Here is a 25,606-nt window from a genome sequence, read left to right as displayed (position 1 = left end):
ATCCCCCCACCCCCGGGGCAGAGTCCCCAGTCTTCCTTGGAGGATTTCACTTACTGGGCATTGGGTGTAGACCTGGGACCTGCACTGGAGCCAGTGCTCTGGGTGATTCTCATTCCCAGGCAGGTCAGGATGGGAAGGAGGGTCTCCGAGGTCCTGTCCAGTTTAGGCCCTTGAGGACAGGCATTCCCACGGCTGCCTGGACCAGCCCCTCTCGCTTCTCCTCACCAGAGCCTGACATTCCTCCCTCCTGCCCTGGGCTTCCAGCTCTACGACCCCCACCTTCCTCAGCACCACTGAAGGGGCGCAGTGAGATGTAGGGAGGGGACAAGGGAGGCAGGGCGGGAATGCCAGGAAGATAGACACACCTGTGCATCTGCCAAATGTCAACCTTACAAGATTATTCATTGCATCACTGTGGGTAATAATCAAAGACTGAGAATAAAAATTGAGTAAATAAATTATGGTCCATCTGCACTAGGTGATATTATACAAATGTGAAAAAAGAATGAAGCTGCTCTTTATGTACTGATACAGAACAATCACTAAGATGGATAATTATATGAAAAAAGCAAGGCGTCCAACAGGGTGTATAATACGCAACATTTTACTAAAAACGGAAAAGAATACATGTCCCTAATTACTCGACTGTGCAGGGAAGGCGTCTGGAAGAACACTTACGAAACTGGTAGGAGGGTTGCCCTGGGAGGGAGCCCAGTGGCTGGGCTGAGAAGGAGACATTCTCTGCACGCCCATCTGCACCTCTGAATCCGCATTATGTGTAGACAACATCTTCTCAAAAACATTTAACTATTTAAAATGTTCTCTAAAAGGGCTTTTTCAAACTGCACTGCCCCCACCCCACCCTCGATTCTGATATAGTCCCCTGTCGGGACTTGGATGTGTTGCTCAGGTGGGTGAGGTGGAAAAGGGATGAAAATCTGTTCCAGGCAGCGCGGGTGGAAGGAGGGAAGGCCAGGAGGGATGGAGGGAGGGAGGGATGAGGACCCAGCTCGTGGCTGTCAGCCTGCCCACCGCCCACTTGGCGCACCCTCCCTTGTGGTTATGGGAGCGCTGGCTCCCACGGCCTTGACATCAGCCTCTGGCTGCCCGACCCCGACTGGCCATCGGCCGTGCAGCAAGCACGAAAGTGAGCTGGGGGCCCTGGCCCTCCCCTCGGCACAGGTAGCCTCCTGGCAGCCTCACCTCCTCACTGAGGATCTCCTGGCACTCTGAGTAGTTCACGCGGGCCGCCCAGCTGCCATTGGCCAGGCACTCCCGGTAGCCGTTGTCTGGAAAAAGGAGAGAAAGGTAAAGTGACTCGTGGTTCCTCTCCCAAAAGCAACCTAGGCATCCGTCTGTCCATTTGTCTGTCCATCTAGCCATCCATCTGGGCCAGCACGGGGGCCCGATTTCTGGGCGAAGCTGGGGAAGGGCTTCCCCACTCCCCTGTCTTCTCGCCTCTTTCTGGCCACCGGTCCCAACAGGGGCTCAGTGTTGATCCAACGCTTGACGGTGGGGCCGTGACTCTGCTCGCTCACGCTGGCACAATCGGGCCACGAGGCTGGCCCTTGGGCAGTCCCGACTAGCTCACTGGGCTGTTTCCTTGCAAGCCCTTATGTGCTGCATGCCCTTCCGAGAACTCTCCCATTTTGGGGTCTCATGTGACAGCCAAAAAGAATGGTGAGATCTGATGAGTCAGTTCTCACTCCCAAGGCCTGGCCTGGCACGGTGGGAGGGCGCATGGTGACGGCTCACGCGGCACAATGAAATGACAGGGTTTCACGCGGTGACTATCTGTGGCGCGGTTTCCTGTCGGGGGCGGTCCTCTCGTGGCCGTGTTCCACATGGGGTCAGGCTCACAAGGCTGGTGTTACAGGGGAAGGTCCCTAGGGTGGCATTCCCCCAGAGCAGCTCATGTCCTGGGACAGAAAATGACAGGTAGCAGGAGTGTGCTGGGGCACATCACAGGGGTGGGTCTCACACGACAAGTGTCTCATTCTTAGGGTCTGGCACAGCTGGCTCACGGCCTGGCACATGGCCCAAGGAGGGGCGGGGTCTGTGCAGCCATCGGCTTGACTGTAGCCCAGAACCTGTCCCCTTCTAAGTACGTGGGGAGGAGCCCTGTGGTCTGGGGCTTGGCTTTGGGGCTCTGGGGTGACTAGAGCTGGGTGGGTGGAGGGGGCTCTGAAACCCAGTAGGAAAAAGACAAAGGAAGACCCAAACCTTGAGTCTTTTCTCCCTTGCTCTAAAGTTTGTTCTGCCTCATCCTAAATCCCCTCCAGCACTGGTGGCTCTAAGAGATTGCCTTGAGTTAATTCCAGCCCTGACTTCAGGCAGGACAAGCTGGAAGAGAATTGAGTCCCGAGCCATTTCCACCAGAGCCTCTGTCCTGCAGCAGGCCTTTCTGTAGTTCCCACTGACCCCCACATCACAGGGGGAAGGAGGAGGGCTGGGGAAGCTGCCTGAATCCCAATGCCTGGGGCCAGGAAGAATGTGGGAGACAGAGGCAGGGCCCAGGACCGCTCAGTGCTGCCGTGCTGTGTGAGTGACCGGGGCCTGCTGGCCTCCTGTGGACAGGGAGGGCCACGGAATTGCCATCCAGCGTGGGAGCTGCCTCTTCATGGCAGCATCCGGGTAAGAAGGAGATGATGGAGTGGGCAGTGGGTGGAGATGCTACTATGTCCCTGAGGGAGACATGGCCCAGCCGCCAGGGCTGCGAGGCTGCGAGGCTGCGAGGCTGTGAGTCTTCCCCTCTCACCCCGCCCATCGGCTGAGAGGCTGCTCACCCAGTCACGGTAGCCTGCCAGGGGGGGAAACGAGGCTAAATGGATTTTTAAAGCTCTACTCAGCCTTCCCACCTGTGGACCTGAGTCTCAGCAGAGCTGAGCCTTGGGCAGAGTTGGCTAAGGTGCTGCTGATTCTCTTGTAATTGCTAAATGAAGGATAAGCAGCCAGAATGCTGAGGGCTCAGTGACAGGGTTTTCAGGGAGGTCTGCGGGGAGGCAAGGAACCAGGGGATGCAGAGTCTCCTCAGTGGACCGGAGGTGCCTGGGACAAAAGGCTGCTCCGGAATGTCTGCAAAGAAAGAGGCTTGGGGACAGTGGTTCTTCCCTTACAAGAGGCAATACCAAACGGTGCTAAGAGCATGGCTCTCCACCCAGGCAGCCTGGGTTCAAAACCTGGCACGACTGTTACTAGCCGTGTGCCCTTGGGCAAATCACACAACCACTCAATTTCCTAATCTGCAAGACATTCCTATCTAATGGTTGAGCGTGTTTTTAGTTAACACATGCAGAGTGCTTGGAGCTCTACCTGGCATGTGGTGGTAGCTGTAACTGTTACTATTCAGAACATGTCACTTGTCCCTATCAAAGGGGGTATTGGTAGGGGTAACAAGAGTCACTCCTTTGGCCCAAGCCGCCTTTTTACATCCCTCCCGTGGAGCCAGGAGCTGGAGTGCCTGCCAAGGTGGGTCCTCCAGAGGAAGCAGGCTTTGCTGGGGAGGCAGGAGGCGACCCTGAAAGAAAACAGGCCTAACAAGCAGGGAGTCGTTGCCAGGGAGGATTCGACCTCCTCGTCTTTGATTGCTGAGCTGAGCAGTCCTCCCGAAGAATCATGGGAAAATGGATATTTTTGGAAATGCGTCCCATCCCTTTGAAGATCAGATGCAGCCGGAAGGAGGGCATTAAGGAGAAGGCCAGGAAGTCCTGGCAGCACCTCATCAGTAAATGAATTAATTAGGGCTTAATGATTAGGTGCAACTCTGGGTTCTCACTCGCTGCTTACTGCATGGGAGTGTTCTGCATCGTTCCGGCACTGGAGTATCTGGAAAGGGGGATCTGCTAGCCCTGCCTCCCCCCCCATGTCCAGGGACCAGCACCCCCAGCTCCTCTCCTGGGATCACAGAGAGAAGAGAGAGGAAGCCGAAGAGCAGAAGCTCACCCAAACCTCCCACCCACACTGCAGGCAGAGGAATCGAGGCCCGGGGAGAGCCGGTGCCGAGGGCTCCTCAGCCAGTCACAGGCAGAGCCGAGGCTAGACCCCAGGACTCCGGGCTTCCAGTTACGCCAGGACTGGCAAATTGAGTAGCACACCCCAGGTACTAAGTTCTGAAAACGTTTACTTGGGGCACGTTAAGTCACCCTTAGAGACAAGAGGGGAGGACGCTCACAGGGCGTGCCCAGAGCTGGCTGTCCCTCGGTGGGGCTGCAGCCCCTGAGAGCCTGGCAGCCTCACTCGGGAGTGCGCACTTGACCACGGAGGCAATGGGGAGCCACAGAAGGGACGACTGCAAGCAAGGGTGTAACAGGGTCAGATGCAGAACAAGGACAGAGGTCAGGTGCCCTGGATAGAGACAGTGGCAGTGGGGATGGAGGGCAGGTGCGGCTAGACCTGGGAATCGCTTTGGAGGTGAAAGAGCAAGACCTGGTTCCTCAGAGGGAAAAAGGGCCCCTCCCGACACCTCCCACATCCCCCCATCATGCACCAGCCCCGATGCTGCCTCCTTCCTGCCAGCGTTGTGAGTGGAGAGGCAGGAGGGCTCAGACTTCCAATCTGGCCCTGCTTCCACGCTTTGGGACCTTGGGCAGTTTACAGTCTGCCTCCATTTCCTTTTGGGAAATTGCAAATGGGCCCTACTAAATTAGAGGCTGGCCGCTGTGCGCCCTGAGCCTCCCTCTCCCACCCCCCTGCACTTCCTCCTGCCTGCATGTCCTCCCCACAAGCCTTCCAGTCTTTCTTCGCCTTCTGGGGGGTTCCAGATGCATGAAACTGCTTGGTCTGGCTGGTCCAGCCTCCTGTCCAGTCCCAATGCCTCCCCGGGGCCCTCCAACTCTTTCTTGGTTGCAGCCCCCCAACTCTAACCCTTGTAGACCAGCTGATAAAGGAGAAAGGGGCAGGAGAAGGACTTGGGAGCTTTGAGCTAAATGAAGTCTTAGCAGCCATGTTATCCAGCACTCCATCTTCAGACGGGGTGGAGGCCATAAGAGAGGGAAAATGCGCTCACGGCCACAGAGTGAGTCTCAGAGTAAACTCTCTGGTGTCTGTGGTCACCCTGGGTACCCTCTTGGGGCCCTGAGCTCAAGCCCACCAAACCCCAAGGCTCCACCAGGGACCCCTGCCCTCCTCTTGGACAGGTCAGGGGCTCTGGCCTGCAGCTGTTGCTGTCTTGATAAGCAGGAGCTGTGAGTCATTGACAGGAGAGAGCAAATTCATTCTGAGGGTGACAGGTGACATAGCAAGGAGCTGTAAAGCCTGGAGGTGGAGGCTCACAGCCTCAGGGGAGCCAGGTGTTTACGTTGGGATCAAGTATCTGATCACAGGGTTGGTCCTCCCCCACTGCCTCACCACCTCTGGGGCTGCATGCAAGGCCACCTCCCCTGGATGCAGATCAAGAACTCTGAGTCTCCCACCTCCTGGCTGGAGGGCCCTGTGCAGGCCTCATAACGTCTCTGAGCTCAGGGTCCTGACGATTCCTGCCCTACATCATGGGGTTGTAGGAGTTCAAATCAACCGACCCAGTTTGTCAACTGCAGAAGAAAGTATCAGACAGACCTGGAGGCAAGTCCAGCTTCACCTCTTACCACCTGGTGACCTTTGGCGAGATCCCTAACCTCCTTTAGCCCCAGAAGCTTTATTTATATAATGAGCACTATACACACACACAAACACACACACACACACACACACACAGAGAGAGAGAGAGAGAGAGAGAGTCTTCCAGGAGCACTGTGACAATCAGCAATAGGAACACTCAGTGCCCAGCAGAGCAGAGCTGACCTTTGTGACTATATCCACACACAAGAAGCATTGTTATTACTGTAATTGTTATTATTATTTAACCCACCTCCAACAAGTCCGCCCTCCACACACCCCCTTACTTGTGGTGTTGTAGCGGACACCGTAGAAAAAGGCAGGGCAGGGTCGAACCACCAGCTGCCCTGCGGGGCTTTGGGGCCAACAGGTGCCAATGAGGTCCACGGATGCATTGCAATGAAGTCCTGCGAGCAGAGACAGCTGGTAAGGCAGAGCAAGACGCCCAGTCCTGTGTCTTACTCACCTCCCCAAAGGCCCACACACACCCGCTGCAGACAAGACCGGAGTGATGACCCTAGTGCAGAGATAGCTCATCCTATGCAGGGGGAGATGCCAGGGGAAGGAACCTGAGTTCTATGCTAGGGCACTAGGGGTCCAGACTGGGCTCCAGAGCAGAGGCAGAACAGAGATGGTAGGAGGTGGTGTTAAAAGCTGAGGTCCTGGCTGGTATTTAGAGGAAGTGGGACATGCTTCAGGTCCCCTGCTCTGTAGCCTGAGGACACTTCTTTCAGCAGAGCACTTGGTGCAGACTGGAGCTCTCTGACTTCACAGCGTGGAACAGACCCAGCCAGCCCCTACCCCAGCCCTGCTCGCACGTCTTTGGAACCAAAGCACATCTGCTCCAGCCCTGCAGGGAGGAACCAGCTAAGTGAAGCCAGCCCGCCTTCGGGCTGGCCTGATGACCACATTTACCGGACATACACTGTCTGTGCTGTGCCCCAGGAGAGGACTGAGAAGGGGACCATGGGGAGAAAATGGAGGGAGACACCGTCCAGGGGAGTTGAGAGGACGCTGAACCATGAGTCTGGAACCCTGGCTGTGTTACCTACTGGCTGTGTGACTATAGGCAAGTCGCTTGCCCTCTTTGGGCCTCAGTGTCTTTATAATAAAATAAAGTGATTGGATCTGATCAGAAATTCTTAATGAAATTCTTAATTCTTAAAAAGCTTCATGGAAGCTTTAAGTGTTGATAGAGACCCTGATATTACAGATCAACTAATATACTTACTATTAAAAAACTTCCTACCACTAACACTAGCCCTCTGTATATGGCATGTAACTATATCAATTGTTATAGTGAGCATTCCACGCCAAACGTAGAAATATGTCTGATAAAAGAGTTTCTTTGAAAAAATTTGGTCTATACATGCATTTTATTTGGGAAAGGGACCTTGTCTTTCATTAGATTCTCAAAGGGGCTGTGACGTAAAAAAAGGGTGTAAACAGCTGAATTAGAAAGTGAATGTTAATTCCCCTTCCAAATATTGGCCCTTAATTAAAGAGCTTCTTTTGGAGTGGAGTGTGTGTGTGTGTGTTGGGGCAGAGTTGAAGCCACAGTAATACTTCTGGAAGAGCGGGGAGCTTTCAGTTTTTAGTGGGTGGGTGCTGGGCCAAGGAGAGTCCTCGCACCCCTTCTGAAACTTTCCCTTCTTTCTCTGCCTTTTGATGCCCCTTTTCTGCATAAGGCTGGCACAGTGGTCCTATCAAGACCCAGTGTGCTCAGCACGATGGAAGGGAGTTAATAACCTGGGATGGCACAAGAATGTGCAGACAAGCCAGGGACAGCCGTGAACCAATGCGGGGGCAGCCTCTTTAGGTCTGGGCATCAGCAGCTGCCAAGCCCTGGCTGGGGTCCACCTGCCATCCCCTCCCCAGCTTAGCTTGTCCCCAGTCTCTCAGGAAACAGCACTAGGTTAGATTGGCGGCCTTTTCCTGCTGGATGAAGGGCAGCGCTGAGCAGCACTTGTACCAAATGCTGGTTTTCCTTTCTAATCAAAGCTATTTCTAGGATGCTCCTGCAAATCAGGGCTCAAGGGGCAGAGGCCTTGACACCAAGTCATTTAATTGAAAGAGAAAGAAATCTGGACTGGGGCTTAATGGCTCGAGGAGACGGTGGGCCAGGCGGCTGGGGTGGGCCGGGCCCTGGCCCTGTGCCACACGACAGCATTCGTGAATTGCTTCACAAGTGGGGGTGGGGTTAGGGGAGTGAGGAAAGCAGGTTAAGATTTTAATCCCTCATGGGTCATGCTGATAGCACTGAGCTCAGAGGAGGGGGTAGCTGGAGGCATATGGCCATGGGAAGGGAAGGATAGTATTATGAACCATGTTGTGCTTTTTTTAAAGCTTTTCTTCATATATTTTGTTTGATCCTCATCTACCCTGCAATGTTCCCTTTTTACAGATGAGAAAACTGAGGCCCATGGAAGTAAGTGACTTGCCCAAAGTCATGTGTCAATGCGTGAGAGAACCAAGACACAGAGCCATGTGTCTTTGACTCTAAATCCAGTGCTCTTTCTATTACACCACATTTTGTTCCAATAAAGGGAGGGGAACATTTATTGAGGGCTGACTGTGATGGGCACATGCCAGGCAGTCTCATATACCATCTGATTTAATGACACCAGTGTACCTTCCTCAGTAGGTTGTCCATTTATTTGCTCACTCATTCACAGTATCTCCTGAGCTGGGAACTGGGAATATTAAATGGGGTGTCATGTGTGGCAGCACCTGGAACTTGCCTAACACACCCTCTCAGTCAGGATAGCATTGGCCCTCTCTTTCTTCCATTTCCCTCTCTTTCCTGCCTTGGACAGTTCACCGGAGCCCCTTCCACAAAGAACAAAGGGCAGGGTAGGACTGGGCACCAGCCACAGCCAGGCCCAGTCCGAACCCAACGCAGGGACCGGCCACTGAGCAGATGGGTCTCTTGGCCTCGAGAACCAGGCGCCAGCCAATGCCCTGAGCCCTAACACTGCCCACAGCTGGTCTGGGTTTGGAGATGGGAATGAGCAGGGCTGTGGATATTTGCTCCTAACTGTATGGATTAGGAGTCCGTAGCATCACCTGTCAACATTGGGTGCTAATTCTCTCTGTTTTACAGAGAAGGAAACTGAGGCCCGAGCAGTCAAATTGCCATTCAAAGTTACAGAGACACTAAGAGGCAGAAGTGGGTATTGAACGCTGGTGTTTGATGCCTGCCCAGGGCTCTTCCCGCTTGCACCACAGCTGGTCCCAGCCTGGGCAACAGGCCCTCACTGTATTTGGTTGCACCCGTCTCTGCACCCTGGGTTCCTCCATGTCGCTCTGCTTCTCTCCCTCCTGCCCTACCTCCCCCCTGTCCCCTCCCCCACCCAGGTGCGTCGAAACATTCCTTGGAGGTGACCTTTACATTAAGAGCCCAGAAAATTCTGGAGGGAATGAAAGTCTGTGGGAGAGATGGGAAGAAAGGGAGGAAGAGGCTACATGATTGAAGACAAGAAGCCAAATGAAAGGGGTCTGGACACTTAAGTATACCTGCTACCTGCGGAGTAACAGGCCAAGTGGCAGGAGGCAGGGGCGGGCACTAGGTGGACGGGGCCGAGGGAGGGGTGAAGCCACACAGAGCTTGGCCAGAGGTACAAGGACGAATCAGGAGCAACGGCCGGGCTCAGATTCGAAAATACAGGCCAAAAAATTCAGTAGGGGTCCTACTATGTGGTGCAGCTTTAGGGAGCCCCGTATAGCAGGGAGAGACAAGGAGGGAAAAGAAGAGTAAAGGCAGGGTGAAGGAAAAGGGGCGGGGACTCAGGTATAGGGAAGGGAAGAGGCAGCAGGGCCGGGCCTCAGAGGCGATGTTTTGGACAAGTGGGTGCTGCCCATTGGTACTCTCGGCCGGACTGACACATAGGCTGTGCGCCTCCTGCCACGTGCTCCTTCGCGGCGTTGGCAGCTCCCGCACAGGCCTGCAGCCACCAGTGCGGGCGCCGGGCCCTGGGATACCGGAGACTGGGCCTCTGGAAGAGTGTGTTGGACTAGGGGGATGGGGCGGAGGGAGACCAACATCTGTTGAACACTACTCTATACCCGGCGGTGTGAAGGGCGCTTTGCATTATGGAATTCATGCCACTCAATTCAATCCACTCAACCGCTCTTTGAGGACAAGAGAAGGGGCGGGGAAGGCAAGTGGGCGAGGAGAGAGGAGGAGAGGGAGGAAATAAAGGAGACCAAAGCCTGAGATTAAAGCAGGGAGGAGCAGACAGAAAACCAGGAGAAAGATACCAAAAAAAAAAAAAAAAAAATTCATAGGTTCCAGGGATGGGGAGGGAGTGGATCTCACAGCTGGAAAGGGAAGGAAGAAGGAAGCTAAGTCTTCATGTCATCACCTTGGGGCTATAAGGACCTTGAAGTCAGGACTGTCAGACTGATTCTTGCATCAATGTCCCTTCCAGGTCCCACTATCACAGTGTCCAACCTCTCCTGCACTATTGGCGGGTATTTCTCCACCCGGATATCATAGATTTTGGGGTGAGTTGCAGTTTGGATTAGAGTAAGCCAGCCTTGCAAGTAGCCAAACCAATTTACTAGCCCTTGTTAGGCGCTAACTCCTCCCCACAGCTTCTTGTTCCACTTGTTCCTGCTGTCCCCGCTCCCCTCCCCCGTCAATTGACTGCTCTTTATTCGGAAGTTTTTACTGACCACCTAAGCAATTTTCTACGTGCTTGGGATACAGTAATAAATCAAACAAACGCCCTGCCCTCAGTGAGATGGAGGGCAGTAAACAGACATGGAGAAAAAAAATAAGCAGGATGAGGATATAAAGGCTGACAAGAGTGCTATTTTAACTGGTGGTGCCTAATGTGCTCACACTTAAGGAGAAATCTAAAGGAAGTGAGGGAGGGAGTCATGTTGCATACCTGGGGGAAGTGTTCTAGACAGAGGGAACGGCGAGTACAAAGGCCCTGAGGCAGGTGTGTGCTTGGCGAGCGACATTGCTCTCACTTTGGCTCATCCCCTCATTCATGGGACAGCTAGATGCCTTCAGGGTCTCTCTTGGACCGGCTGGAGTCAAGTGGACTAACATAACACTAGTTCCGCATCTTCCTGGGCAAAGAGCACAGGGACCCATACCCTTGTCGCTCAAGGCAGCAGGGTGGTCAGGCCACCCCAAACACTTGCAAAAGGAGGGGAGAGGAGTAGCAGCATTGACGGCTCCCACCTGCCTCTGAAAATAACCCTTGCTGAGTCAGGATCACGGAGGGGGTGCTGTTTTAATGAACAGATAAGAACTCTTTGAAGGTGGCCTATTTAATGCTTGTACACGATTGGACACTGGCTTCTTCCCCCAAGTAGGTAAACACAGTTCCCTTCCCATCCGGCTCAGGGTCCACATGTGCTCAGCAGATCCTTCTGAGGGAAACTGGAGCCTGGCTCCTGCCCCAGTTACGTCGGGTCTCTCATCAGGGGTTCCTGAATAAACCAGAGAAGGTGGGCGCTTGGCAGCAGCCCGGTGGCTGGGAAGCCCATCCCCCTGTTTGGTTTAAGCCCAGGAGAGGAACACAGCCAAGAATGTCCAGAAGGGGAGCAGCCAGGTGGCCCACGGGCAGCTTCTGAAACACAACACGCTTGCCCATTCAGAGGAAGGTGCTGCTGGGATGAAGGGGCAGGGGCTCTGCCTGCGTCACCTGGCCTGGAGAGGGCGGCACAGGGCAGGCAGAGATTCCTGCTCTTTGCTCCACCACCTTGGGGTTCTATCGCCTCCTCTTTGCTTGGGCAAAGAAGAAAGATGGCTTTGTAGGGTGTGTGTTTCATCAGGACAGATGGGTGGGTCTCCTGTCCTGTGGGTCTGGGGCTCTTCATATTTGTATTTCCGATACCTAGCACAGTGCCAGGCACACAGTAGGTCTGGAGGAAAATTAGGGGCCATATGCAAACCCAATGTGGGTATGGGAAGTTGCCGGGGCGACTCTGCAGCCTAGGATGATTGACCACGCTGGGCCTTGGGCACCACAGCTCTCTGGGCAGCCACATGACATGGTGGTGGGAAAGTCTAGAATCAAGCCCACTTGCTTCAAATCTTAGAGTCACTGCTTAGTAACTGTATGTGCTTGGGTAAGTTACTCAACCTCTCTGAGACTTAGGTTCCTCTTCTGTAAAACGGGGATAAAAATACTTTCTGACTATACTGTTGTGATGACTGAATGAGATTAGAGCACTTAGAATGGTGACTACACTAAGTGGGCACAAAATAAAGATTAGCTATCATTAATTATTGTTATCATTCATGACCTTAAGACAGGGGATGGGAACTGATGACCGTGGGTTCTTGTCAACAATGTGATTCCTTTTGTCTCTAATGTCATTCGTCAGTAATTCTATACTTTCTAATGTTGTCCTATTCATGACATGATACTATGAGTTGCCATGTCCGTGACCTGCCACATGATGGCCCTGGGGACCCACCCTTTCCCTGTTCTTGGCATGTGAGAAACCCCCCAAAGGCCCTGGCTCAGTGCCAGCTGCCCCGGCCAGACGCTCGTCCATCTGTCCCAGTCTCTCCACCCCACTTTCACCATCTGTCTACCAGTGCCCATTGGTCTGGGTAGGTATTGGCGTTGGAAGACAAATACTGCATTATCAGAGGCCATTGTAGAGGGTGATGGATTGTGTGCCATGAAGCCAGACAGGCTGGGCCAAGCTAGGGGTAGTGGCACAGAGTACAAATAATCGGGGAATGAGTGACATTCATCATGGCCTGTTGCCTCCAAGGACAGGTGAGACCTGCAAGGGCTCAGGAATGTCACTTCCTGAGCACAGCAAGCAAATTAATGTAACCTGACCTGGCCCCAGTGCATGCGGGGCTGCAGGCAGGGTCTTTCATCTCAGGCCCAGCCTCTGAGCAGGTGTCCTCCCTCCCAGTCTGTCTCTGCTAGTGCTCCAGACTCTTGCTCAAGAACTTTCCGTGACCAGCTTAGCCAACTTTGCAGCCAGAGATGTTCCAGGCTCCCAGTACCTCTCCAGACTTACTGTTCTTCTTCTTAACCCCTCCCCTGTTCTTATATCAAACCTGCCTGCTAGTCCTTAGTCAACTCTGGCTTTGTCTCAGAGCATGGGGCCTTCTCTGCCAGTTCACACTCAGAGTCTCTCAGAGACTCACCTTGAAATCTCCTTCAGAAAGCCTTCCTGGATTTATACCACTCCTGGTCTAACTTCCTTGCCACCTGCATTGTAATGAGCAATTCATGGCAAAAGCCTTCCCCTCAGCCCAGCTGTATGGTAAACACTTTTAACAGCCAGCAGGTGTTACCAACAATAATAAATAATACTCAGCAGGGGCATGGGACTCTACAGTTTGTGGAATATTACCATGAAACTTAGCCCGTTTAATCATAATGGATTCTTGAGGTAAGTGTCATCCCTCCTAAATTTACAACTGAACAAAGAGAGGCTCAGGGGCCTGCTCATCCCTGGGGCAACCTGTGTCTCCACCTCCAGCCAGGATGAGACTGAGCGTCACTGTGAGCATGGGAACGCAATTGGCCTACTCCAAGCCCAGCGCTCATTCCCACCCCGCCGCAGGCCCTCCCTAGCGAAGACAGCAGGCAGGGCAGCTGCTCCAAGTGGGGGAAGGCTCCTCTCCCCACAGGCCCAGCTTCAGAAGCTAAGGCCTGGCCTCCCTGCTAGCACACTGGGCCTGCTTCCCCCACAATGTGTGCTTTGCGCTCTGCCTCACAATACGTCTGTCTGTGGGCTTGTCTCCTGAATCAGACAGTGAGCCCATCTTTGCTCCCCAAGTGCTTTGCATAGGGCCTGGCACACAGTAGGTACTCAATTAATGAGTTAGATTGAACCGAAGAGAAACCTGAAGAGAAAAATAAATCACCAAAGACTGAGTCTCCCTCAGACCCTCAGGTGCAGGGGGCCAGCAGCAGCATCCCTGGGACCCATTAAAGGGGCCAGGGTGAGTGCTCCGCGGTCACACCCAGATTTAGAAAAGACAGGGCCTTGAGAAGGCAAAGCTGAAGACCTAACCTTCCTGTGTAACTCTCCTGTGCCTCAGTTTCCTCATCTGTACAAAGGGGTCTTAAACTCTTGTCAACATGAAATAAGACCATCATACAAAGGCCCTTTGTAAAAAAAAAAAAAAAAGAAAGAAAGAAAAGAAAAGGAGTTATACATGCATTAGTCATATTTGCAGTTATGCAATGTTTTCACTGGGGCGGCGTGGAGCATGGTGTTGAAGATGTATCTGGAAGCCAGGCTACCTGGGCTCAAACCTTGGCTCCAACACTTACTCGTTTTTCTCTGTGCTCCGTTTCCCTGTGTGTAAAATGAGGGTTACGACATCTGCCTCAAAAGGTGAAAATTGGGTTACTACATCTCAGGCACCTCCAACAGCGCCTGGCACAGAGTTAGCCCCCTGCACTGTTATGCTGTGGCACAAAGCCACCATCTTTCTCCTCCCCGGTGCCTAAGTTGATCCTCACAGCAGCAAGGGCTGGGGTGACTTCCCCTGCTGCCCACCCCAAAGCGGGGAAGAGAACTACTGAGCACACTTGCCCCATGCTCCTGCTGTGTCCGTCGCAGACGCTGTCACCTATTGACAGCTCTCCTTCCCACCACAATGTCAGGATCCTCCTCAACACAGCATTCCCTTCGTGGAGAGAAGAATTGCTTGGACCCCAGAGAGGGAATCTCTCTGCCGTTCCTGCCTTAGGGCGTGGCTCCGTGTGAGCGCGTGGGAGGCCTTGGTGGGGGCAGGTGGCGGGGCTGTGGTGACCTGGACTGCAGGAGCGGAGTCCGGGTACTCACCGGAGATGTTGCTGGCCAGGGACAGGCTCTCACACTGCTGGTCCTGGAGGGCGGCGGAGATGGGGTTCAGCCCCAGGAAGAGAAGGGCCTGTGGGCACAGGGTGGTGAGGGACCTGGTTAGGTTGCCGTGAGCAGTGTGGCCTGCAGCTCCTGCCTCCCCTCTCTTCCCCCTCATCCATGTCTTTTCTCAGACACTCATCCCCACTGCCAGGCTCCATTCCCCCACCCCGCTCCGTGTCCTCTCTGCCTAGAAGGCCTAGAGCTGCCTTGTTCTTGGAGGGGCCTGGAAAGGAAGCTGGTAAGAGCAGGGGCCAGGTCCCCAGGACAGGTGAATTTTCTCCCTGAGGCCCAGGGGCCCCCAGTGAGAAGGAAGGCCCCCAAAGAAACAATCTGCCTAGAGAAGTGGCCTCCATCCACACGGACCCCGAGCTTGGCCTGGCTGTGGCCCAACACCGTGAGTCCTGGGGACGCAGAGATTCTCGTCAGTGCACGTCCCTCCCTCCCACCTTCCTTCCTGAGCTGCAGGCTCCTCTGGCCTCTAGCTCAACTAGAGGAGACGCTTCCCAGCCCTTGGCCCTGCCCAGCTCATTACCAGTCCCTGCAAGTCGTGCCTCCCCATTTATCAAGCCTTTTTACATCTGCGATGACACTTCATTCTCCCTGGGGCTGGTGTGGCTGTTCCTTTCTGCAGATGAGAAAACTAGGGCCCAGAGAGGTGAAGGAATAAATGTGCCAGGAAAGATGGCGCCCGATGCCAGGGAGAAGCTTTACCCCGCCATCCCCCCGGGGCCCTCTGATTCCAGAATTGCGGCCCACCGAGAGGAGAGTGGCGTGGGCCCACACTCGAGGGCTGCCTCTTCTTCAGTGAACACCCCCACACAATCATTGTGTACCCTCCCTTGAGGTCACCACCTTTCCTATGGATTTAGAGTCAAAAGGGACCTGGCCTCCAGCCCCAGTTTCACTGTGTTGCCACAGACAGCTTACTTGACCTCTCTGTGCCTCAGTTTCCCCTCCGGCTTTTATTGAAGACTGGCACGGTGCCAGGCCCTGTGATTTTTCACAGTGGGAAAACGACAGAGAGGAGAGGGAGGAGCCTGTTGGAGTCCCACCGAGCGAATGGCTAGTTTAGACCAGTCAGGGGGGCGGCCAGCAGCTCCTGGTGGCCGTGCACAGCCCTCGCTCGCAGGGCCAGGATGAAGTCGGGAGACGCCAGAACACTCAGCACTCCAGGGGAGTAATACTTTCATGCAACATTTTAAAAACTCTAAACTAATGCAAAAAATCCATGATGAACAAAATATTTAAAACTTTTTTTTTTTTAAGACAGGATCAGTGACATTGCTGGGCCATATTGGAGCTTGGGTTAAAAGGAAAAATCAGAATGATATCAAAATATTATTTACCATGATTACTGAGATTTTGGGCACCTCCTTAAATTTGGCCTTGTTGGCCCCCCCCCTGGCCTTAGCCCTGCTCACAGCTGGGCTCTACCGTCCCCCACCCACCTTCTCTAAGGCTACACACCCTCCCTTCCCCTGGACTCCTTCCCACTCACCCTCCTGGACCTCAGGACCGTCTCCCAGTCCTTAGAAGCAAACTGACTTGCCTTTTTCCAGAGGTGAATTTTCCATGCTCACCTGTCTCAAATGTCCTCTCCTATCCTGTCCCTCCACCCCCAGGGCCACCCACTTTCCTGGTACCTGTGCCTTCCCACGCCTGTCCGAGGACAAAGGCAGGCTCTGCTCCCCTCTCCCCTACCCTGCATTCTGTGGTGGAGCTGAGTGTTCCTCATACTCCGTCAGAGCCTGTCCTGCCACCACCTCCTTCAGGAAGCCCTCCTTGACCCTAATAACTCACATACATTGTCCTGTCCGTGCCCTGCCTGAGCCCTTAGTGGGCGTGTTGGCTATTCACTCACGGGCACACTCCTTCGGTCACATCACAGGAGTGTCTTTGTGCTTACTGGGTCAAGCTGCCATGTACACCCCCAGCCCTGCACCCCGTCCTGTGCCCAGGACTCCGGATGCTCAGCAAACGGTGCCGGTGTTAGCTAGCTCACTCCAGGGACCTGGGAGATATTAGAGCAAACCCATTCAACTCTCTGGCCCGAAGGAACTTCCAATACTTTATTAACCAGTAATTAAACTTTGCAGTCTCCAGAGAGACTGCAAAATATCTTTATCCTCACTTTTCCAAATGAAAACGCAGAAGCACAAAGAAAAGGCAGATACCAGGCCAGCCAGTGGCTGTTGCTCGCAAAGCAGAGAGCGGAGTCCTCAAGGACTAAGCTGCAGGGCATGGCTCAGCAGTCAGCAGGGACCCAGCCCCGCCCCGCCCCCAAGGGTTTCCTCCAGAAGCGACTAGGACTCCCTGCCCCAAGCTTGTCGCCCCACTCTGCCTCTGACACCTCCCAACACATGCATGCGTGTGCGCACACAGAGAAGGAAAGTGGGGTTCCAAGAGCCGGCTCCCCCACTGGCAAATTAAAGAACCTGGAAACACCCTTTTCCAAAATACCGGTTCTGCTGCCCGACACCCCACCATTACCCTTTTGACCCTGAAGTTGCGCCTTGTGCTTCAGCCAGTCTTTAGATCCACTTTGAAGCCATACCACATTCTACTCCCACTGAACTCCTTGTCAGTACCCAGATCCTGCCGGAGTCCACACACCTGTGCTCTTGCGGTCCTTTGCTCCTGTTCACCCTGGCCCACCCTTCACCTGGTGAACTCTGTGGTCCTCAAAAGCCAGTTCCACAGCCCCTCCCCTTGGCAGCACCTTCCCCAACCCTCCAAAGCAGAGCAACTCAGTCACACTGTCCATGTGCTCACATCCCTTCTGGACCCTGGTGCTCATGGCGGGCGCTAGCAAATGGAGACCCTGGACTAGTCCCAGGTGCATGAAACAGCCTCAATACAAAGCACTTACACCCTAGGGTTCCAATGAGATGGCAAATATACTAGCCACGATGTCTCAGTCTCGCATCTTAATGTCCTGGGGTTCATTGAGGAGCAGAGCAATCCAGCTTCATCATGACACCAAACCAAACCAAACCAAACCAAACCAAACCAAACCAAACGCCACGGGGCGAAGGACTAGCCTGCTGCTGGCTGGCTGCCTACGATCCTGACCCTTATGTCTCCTTCTTGGTATGATGGTTCACAAAGTCATTTTCTACGGAGAGAGGGCTGGCTTTGCATTGTGTAAAGAAAAAGGCTTCTTAATATTCCCGAACCAACCCTTCCGCTCAAGAAAGGTCAGCCCTGCACAGAATCTGCATCTGCGCCACCTCTTGCTCTGTGGAAGAGTTTGTAAAGGCTTCTGGCTTATTCCTGAATCACCTTCCCACGAAAAATCTGGAGTTTCCCTGAGCATTTCCTCCCACCATACGTTGATCTCCTTTTCAACATTCACCACAGTTCTCCATCTCCATCAACAGGCAATTGCCTCATTGTAGGCACAGGCCCCAAAGTTTCAAGGATGTGGTTTGTTTCCTTTTGAAGCTGAGGGTTCTCAACCTGGGGTCTGCAAGCACACAGGGCACAAAACCCTGTAAGTAAATGACAACCACCATTTTCCTGGGGAGGGTGTTCAGCATCCTCCACTTCTCAGGGAGGTCTAACACCCCCTAAATATGGCCAGAGCCTATGGCAAACGGAGTGACATCACCTGCGCCTCCCCAAAACGGACAGGTCATCCTGTCTGAAAGCCAACCAGAAGTGGTTTTGACCAGGGAACTGCCACTTTTTTGGATTCCTCCATCCGCTCCTCTGCTTCAACATCAGCCCTAGCCACTTTTTCTCCTTTCGGAATAATTTTCGACACACCAAGTCTTCAGAACTTCGTAAGGTTTACCATTTTCCAACAATAGCCCTGAGCATCTGAAGCCGGTGCCGCGCTAGGCTCACTCACAAGGTAATGCCTGGCTGCTTTACGCCAGCCCGCCAGCCCCAAGGCCCCGAATAAACCTGCAGCAAGGGGCCCTGCATTGCCGAAAGCAGATGGGCCAGGTGTCCTGCTCTCTGTTTTACAGGGGTCTTACAGTTGAGGTGCTCAAGTTCACCAAACTGTTTTTAGCTGTTGAGTGAGGACTAGGATCCAGTAAACGGACAGTCTGTGCCTGTCTATTAAGTGGATGAAAGGTGGAGGACGGGGATGGCCCAGGTCAGGACAGCGCAGGGGAAGACGGGTTGGGCAGAGGAGGGGGCAGGAGCCCGCCCAGAGGGTGTGGCGGGAGGGCCACGGTCTGCCAGCCTCCCCTTCCGGCTGAGGCCCGCGCCCCACCCCCAGGCCAGCGCAGAGCATGGCTGGCATTGAAGCTGCCATCCTGAATCCCAGTGTGACTTTGGCGTAAAGGTTAATCACACCCAGAAAATGCTTATTAGAGACCATAAATAACTACATTGCTGGAGCTCAGTTTGGTCTTTAAGGCACAAAGTGCAATTTCCTTTGATGGGATGATTTGGTAATTAACCTTTCAGGGAGGGTTCTGAAGGGAAAAGAGGGGTGGCCCGCAGTCACCGGGGGCTGCCCCCACCTCCTCAAAGTTCAAGAGGAGCCAGGAGACAGGGTCCTGCCTTCCTGCCCCTTCACAACCCCGTCGGATGCCCAGCTTGGGAGAGTGCCCAGAGGCCCCAGGTAAAGCTCTGGCTGGGCCAGGGAGGAAGCTGGCCACAGCGCTGACGAGAGCCGCAGCTGCAGTGGCAGGATTTGGGACCGATCCTTCGGCAAGACTCCTCCTTCGGCTGGGTCCTGAGCCCAGTTCCGCCACTGCCTGTGTGACTCCGGGGAGTTAACGCCCCCCCCCCCCCCACGGTGGCCTTTCTTACCTGCATCACAGGGATGGGGATGGGGGCCCCCTGGGGGAAAAGGAGTGAGATGCTTTGGGAAATGGAAAGTCCCCTACAAGCGTCTGTGTGTCGTTACCACACTGCATGGCCGTCTGTGGCGGCGGAGGGCCCAGGATCTTCCTCGGCTTGGCTGTAGAGGCTCCCTCTACAGCCTCGGACCACAGCAGCCTCCCCTCTTGGTTGGGGAGGGGCTGCAGGTTGGACCCAGCCTGGCCTACTCCCCATTCTCTGGAAGCTTTCTGGTGGGAAAGGTTTTTTTCAGCTTAAAGGGAAAGTTGTTTGGTTTTTTAAACCATTAGATTTAGTGATCTCACCAAGACTCTTGCTAGACTGTGATTCAACATTTGAAGAGTAATACTCTCTTAACAACTTTCCAATATACAGCACAGTATTGTTAACTACAGTCACCGTGTTGTACATTGCACCCCTAAATTTATTCATCTGAATAAATGGAATAAATGGAAGTTCATCCTTTTTCACTGCCTTCACCCATTCCCACCTACCCACCCCCACCAGCAACCTCTGATCTGTTTCCATGAGTTCAGGTTTGTGAGATTTCACATATGAGAGACCACTCAGGGCTTGTCTTTGTCTGTCTGACTTATTTCACTTAACACAATGAATGCCCTCCAGGTCCATTCACGTTGTTGCAAATGGCAAGATTTCATTCTTTTCTATGCTTGAATAATATTCCATTGTATATATAGCACATTTTCTTTCTCTGTTCATCCATCAGTGGACACTTAGGTTATTTCCATGCATTGGCTATTGTAAATAATGCTGCAATAAATATGGGGGTGCAGGTATCTCTTTGAGATAATGATCTTGCTTTCCTTTGGATAAATATCCAGATGTGAAATTGCTGGAATATGGTAAGTTTTATTTTTAATTTTTTGAGGAACTTCCATACTGTTTTCCATAGTGGCTGCACCAATTCACAATCCCACCAACAGTGCACAAGGGTTTCCTTTTTTCCAATCTTCACCAACATGTTACCTCTTTCATTTTTCATAATAGTCATTCTAACAGGTAATAATCTCATTGTGGTTTTGATTTGCATTTCCTTGATGGTTAGTGATGTTCAGCACATTCCCATGTACCTGTTGGCCATTTGAATATCTTCTTTGGAAAAACGTCTATTCATGTCCTTTGCCCATTTTTCAATTGGATTACTTGAGGTATTTGAGGGGATGTTGAATTGTATGAGTTCCTTATATATTTTGGATGTTAACCCCTTTTTAGATATGGAGTTTGCAAGGTGTGGCCTGTTTTAAGCAAAGCCAAGAGAAGAAAATCTGAATATGAAAAAGAGGAGATGTCATGAATCAAGATTTCTTTAAAAAGCTGGCTCCCCTACTGTTTTTAAAAACTAGGATCTGGTTTGCAGAAATAAAACACATGCAATCCATTCTCTGAAACGTGTCTGTGCCTACGGAGGATATATCTGTAGTTGTAGAATGACGCTATGGGGAGGGGCTGGGCTCACATGCAATTGTGCAGTTTCTGCCCGGCACAGAAGTGCCAAGCGGAGGGGTCGGTGGGAGCTAAGGCCCTTGGGGTGCGGGTGACCTCTTCACTAGCCAGCGTGACACTAGACTGGGGATGGGACAGTGATGCCAGACGCCTTTTCTCAGCCCTCCTGACTGTCCAGGACTATTGGCCCCTGAAGCACCCTCTTCCTGTCTGTCCCTCTGGCAAGCTCCTGCCCCGTGGCCTTTTTCCAGGACAGCCACAGCCTGCCCCCATCTCAAGGCAAAAAGCCTGCACTTTACCCCAAAGAGAGTGAGCAGTGAAAGATTATTCTAGGCAGACAAGAAATAAATATTGTTACATTTAATTAACTTAAATTACTGTCATGCAGAGAAGGAAAAATGGGAATGAAAATCTCCTACCTGCAGCTCAGGGAGCGGGGCGTGCCTGGGTGTCCCTGCCCCCAGACCTTCTCCCTGGAGCCTTGGGCTCAGGGTGTGCCCTGCCCTACCCGCCCCCCCCCCGCCCCCTCTTCCTGCTACTTCGCTTCTGTGATCCCCTAATGAGGCCCCCCCACCCCCTGCAGAGCTGAAAGCAGAGAGATGCCTGCTTCACCCTCCTGAGGAGCAGGGAGAGCCTGGGAAACCCAAGCTCTGGAATACACACCCCCTTCCCAGGGCCCCCAGCAGACTCTATGGTTGGGTTCTAAGCTCCCTCCCTGAGGGCAGAGTCTATGTTTGGCCATCTTTGTGACCTCCGCAGGGCATGGCACAGAGGAGGCCCCAATGCATGTTTGTTGAATTGAATAAATGACTGACTGACCAGGTAAATGAACGGATGGGTTTTCACTTTCTGCCCCCTGTGACCAAGAGGTCCCATCATGGTTCCCACGAGGACATGTTTTGGGCTCACTTCCCAGTCCCCATTTTCCTGCATCTCCCTCCTGGTCACCAGGAGCTCTCTTGCTCTGGGTCTTTGCTTTCTGCACTGAGCCCCACTGGAGACTCCAGAAGGAAAAAGTGTTTGGGGGTGTGAAGTGCAGGGCTGAGATCCGGTTCTGACTCTGACAAACTTGCCCTGCGACCACCATGGGCGAGTCACTCCCTCCCCTGCCCTCTCCTGCCTCAGTTTCCTCCTCTGTGAAATGAGGAGGGCTGCGAGTTCCCTACACTCTTTTCCAGGTCAGAATGTGCTTGGACTCCAGGACTGAAGGGAGGGTGGGGATTCAGACTCTAACTCTGGGCCAGAGACCCCCACGCCGGAATCTTTACCAGTCCCTTTCTCCCTGTGTGACCTTGGGCAAATCATTTAACATCTCCGAGCCTCAATTTCCCCATTTTTAAATGGAACTAACAGGCACAAGTATTTATACCTTAAAGCTCTTGGAGAGACTCAACAACATGGCGCCCTTAAAACAACAGGGGCTTGATACAGAGTAAGCGGCGAACAGGCAACAGGCGATAGTGCGGACTCCCACGTGCAAGTGGCTTCCCTCCTGGCTTGGCCTTCCCCCCAGGAGCGCCCCGTGACCGGTCCCCTGCCCACCCAGGACACCCACTGTCCACCGCCACTCCGTCCCTAGGAGCCGGCAGCCACCAGTCAGTCAAAACGGAACGTCCGTGAGTGACAGCCCGTGGTGCGGATTTGCTGGCCCGGGGAGGGGGCGGTGGGGCTCACCCCGGGGCACGCCGAGCGCCCCTCCTGGTCTGGCCTCCTTTTCTGCCTCTCCCGCATTCATTTCCTCCCCCTCTTGTTTTGATTCTCTCTCAGATTCACTTGTTCATATTTTCCTCATAGTTTGTGCCTTCTTGGCCTCCCTGACTGTTTCTTACCTTCCTCTCTCCTGGTCTTTATCCCTCCACCTCTCTCAGTCTCCCCTAGCCTCGGTTTTCCCTCTTTCTCTTCTTTCCTTTCCAGTCCTGGGGCTGTGCCCCGCCCGTCTTCCCTGCCTCCCTTCCCACCCCCACCCCCAGCATGGAACTAAAGGAGGAGGCACAGGTGTCTTTTTCCCTCTTCACCTCTAGCTCGGGGCTGCAGCCTAGCTTCCCAAGAGCTGGCAGTGGGAACTGAGGGTGGAGAGCAATAGGGCCCCCCATCTGCGGGGACTCAGGGAGGTTGGGTTTGGTTCTTGAAGGGGGGTGGAGCTGGCTCAGGCTCCGATCCTGTCCTGCCCCTGGGAGCTGCTCCGCTGGGGGCTGGCTGTGGCACCCAGAAACTAGGGAACCATCCCTGCTACTCTGGGAGACAGAGGTAAGGTGCGTGTGTTGGGGGGAGCGTGAAGACACCGGCTCGGCAGGTGCCACTATCAGCTGTGTTCTCACTTCAGCCCGCTCTCTGACAAGTGTAAAGTGAGGAGGATTCCGGTGTGGGCAGAACAGGGCTGTCCTTTAAGAAGCTGCATTTTAAGGGGGTGCGAGGAGGCCTGGGAAGGCAGAGTGGAATCATCTGGCAGTGGAAATTAGGTTCTCTTAGAAAATGGCTAAAGGTTTGGAGGCTGCTTTTCCCGGAGAAGCAGCTGCCTTGCAAGGCCATGACGGGCTGGTGGAAAGGGGACTGCTGGCCCACCAAACCCGAGCAGGGAGGCGTAGGGCAGAGATTAGAAACAGCCATATAATTGTCCATAAGACAGGCAATAACCCTGTTTCTTTGCCTGTAAAAGAAGTGAATTAGACAAAATCATGTTTCCAGACCGCGCTGGGCACCTGGGAGGCAGAAATTGTTTCTCAGGCTTTACCTCAGAGATTCCTGTTCAGTAGGCCTGAGAGGAAACGTGGGGCTCTATTTTTTAATGCTCTCTAGGTGATTCTAAACTGTCACCAGAATTGAGGGTAACTGAACTAGTCCAGTGGTTGTCAACCAGGGGCAGTATTGTCCCCCATGGGACATGTGTCAATGTCTGGAGATATTTTTAGTTGCCATGACTGGGAGGTGGTACAACTGGCATTTCGTGGGGAGAGGCCAGGGATACGGCTCAACACCCTCCAACGCGCAGGACAGGCCCACAGCAAAGGACCGCCCAGCCCCCGAGATTGCGAAACCCTGGGCTGGAGGGTTTTGCAGCCTCCTCCCAGCTCTGAAAACACTCACTGCCTGCCCATCACAGCAGTCAAAATAGGGTGAGGGGAGGGGAACCCTGGAAAGTAGAGGAGAGCAGAGAAAGGGCCCTTCGAGACAGGAAGAGGCCCCGGATCTCACTGTCTAGCAAAGTCCTGTGTGGCCTTCAAACAGCCACACACCCAGCTCCCGGCCTCAGTCTAAGAGCAGGGGGCTGGAGGGAATGAATTCTCCCAGCCGGCGGGCAGCGCTTCGCCTTGCTGTGCTCCCCGGGGGTGGGGGCACGCGTGGCAGCCCTTTCCCCAGAGCCAGCAAGCTGAGCTCAGCCGGTTTGTCTCCAGGGCCAGTATTCAGAGGCAGGAGGCAGAGCTCGTCTGGGAGCACTGCAGAAGATGGGGGTCCCTCTTCTCTGGTGAGGCCAAGGGCTAGAACCAAAGTGAGGCTGAGCCCACCCCAGAGGAAGGGCTTCCCTTGTCCTACCAGAGCCTTGGGATCGCTGAATGTCACGGGCCTTCCCCTGACCTCAGTGACGAGGTGCAGGTTGCTGAGTGAGAAGGAAGAGGGGGAAGGGGCTTACCCACAACTGCCAGGGAAAAGAGCTCAGGGCAAACCAGAGGTTTCAACCCTCCTGGTCACTGCTTCCTCCTGCCCCATCCCTGCGTCCTCACAGCAGGCGGTGCAGAGCGTGGCCTGCAGCCAGACCTTATGGGAAAGGGAGACCAGGAATCCAGTACATGAATTCTGTCCCCCGAGGAGGGCTTTAGACCAACGCTACCCAGAATGTGGTCAGGACTGGTGCAGGCCACAAACTCCTTGTTACCGTGAATAAGCATTTGGGAGCTTCGATAGGAACTGTCCTTGCTGTGGCATCTCACGTGTTGCTAATAGACTCATCGTTGAACAGGGTCTAGACCAACTCAGATGTTGTCCAACTCTCCAGGTGAGTCCTGTGGTGCAGGCGGCACAGTCATCACGCGCAACAGGGCCACCTGCCAACCTGCCACCGATTGGAAGGAGTCATGTGATCCTTCCCCACAGCTGGCTTGAGGAGCCCTACTTTATTAGGTGGGGGACAGAGCTCGATGGCTGGCTCACCAGGAAAGGCCCCATGGAGGTGAAGGGTCTTGAGTGATGGGTGGGCTCAGTGTCAAAAAGAGGAGTCAAGTGGGGGCAGTGCAGGCGACTCGTTGAATTTCATGGGGACAGGCCCCTCGCCACACAGGCATTTCCTCCTCCTTTATTCTCCATCATGGTTGAGAAGAGGACCAAGACCAGAGAGGTCGTGTGACTTGCCCAAGGTCACCCAGCCAGGAAGTAGCAGAGCTGGTATCCTGCCTCTGCAGCTTTAGGGACAGTGCTCCTTCCTCTGCGGTGCTCTGCCTCTCGGGGGTGCCCACATGCCCAGCTGCCGCATGGGCCCGTGTTTCACAGCCGGGCGGCAGCGGTCAGGGTGAGGCCGCCGGGGCCAGTGCGCTGGAGGGAAAGGCACCAAAGGCTGCCCACTCCAGCCCGTAGGTAGCCGGGAGGTTGGGATGTGGACTGAGAAACAGGATCCCATAGAGGTCCTGCTTGGCCTGGCTGCTCCTGCCTCACAACTAGCAGACCCCAGGCAGCGGCAGGAGCCCCAGGCTGCCACCGAGCCCCTCCCCAGCCCCTGCTTGGAGAACAATGTGCCCTGGACCTGCTTTCTGAAGACCCCTGGTTCTGAGAAAGTTCTTGCACTTTATTCTCAGACCAACTTCAGACCTCCCTCTGGCAACGTCTCTCACCAGGCCCCCGGACCTGTTATGAAGCAAAATGCTGCCCTTACTTTTACACATGGACAATTGCCCCCTGTGCTAAGGGCACT

At 53.9% G+C, this 25,606-nt stretch overlaps 1 protein-coding gene across 1 annotated transcript in view; it reads right to left on the bottom strand.

The window, feature by feature from the left end:
- CRHR1 (corticotropin releasing hormone receptor 1) overlaps positions 1–25,606 on the bottom strand; it is a 44,162-nt gene that overhangs the window by 10,236 nt on the left and 8,320 nt on the right. The window contains exons 2-4 of the mRNA XM_054574818.1: positions 14,383–14,470; positions 5,880–5,999; positions 1,204–1,289 (exon numbers count right to left, since the gene is read on the bottom strand). Coding sequence (XP_054430793.1) covers positions 1,204–1,289; positions 5,880–5,999; positions 14,383–14,470 — 294 coding nt within the window. The remainder of the gene's footprint in view (positions 1–1,203; positions 1,290–5,879; positions 6,000–14,382; positions 14,471–25,606) is intronic.

This window comes from Pteronotus mesoamericanus, unplaced genomic scaffold (assembly GCF_021234165.1).
Source record: "Pteronotus mesoamericanus isolate MK-2021 breed Mesoamerican mustached bat unplaced genomic scaffold, CSHL_Meso_final contig_269, whole genome shotgun sequence".
Lineage (NCBI taxonomy): Eukaryota > Metazoa > Chordata > Mammalia > Chiroptera > Mormoopidae > Pteronotus > Pteronotus mesoamericanus.
The sequence above is the reverse complement of the archived record's forward strand: the minus strand, read 5'-3'. Positions and strand labels throughout refer to the sequence as shown.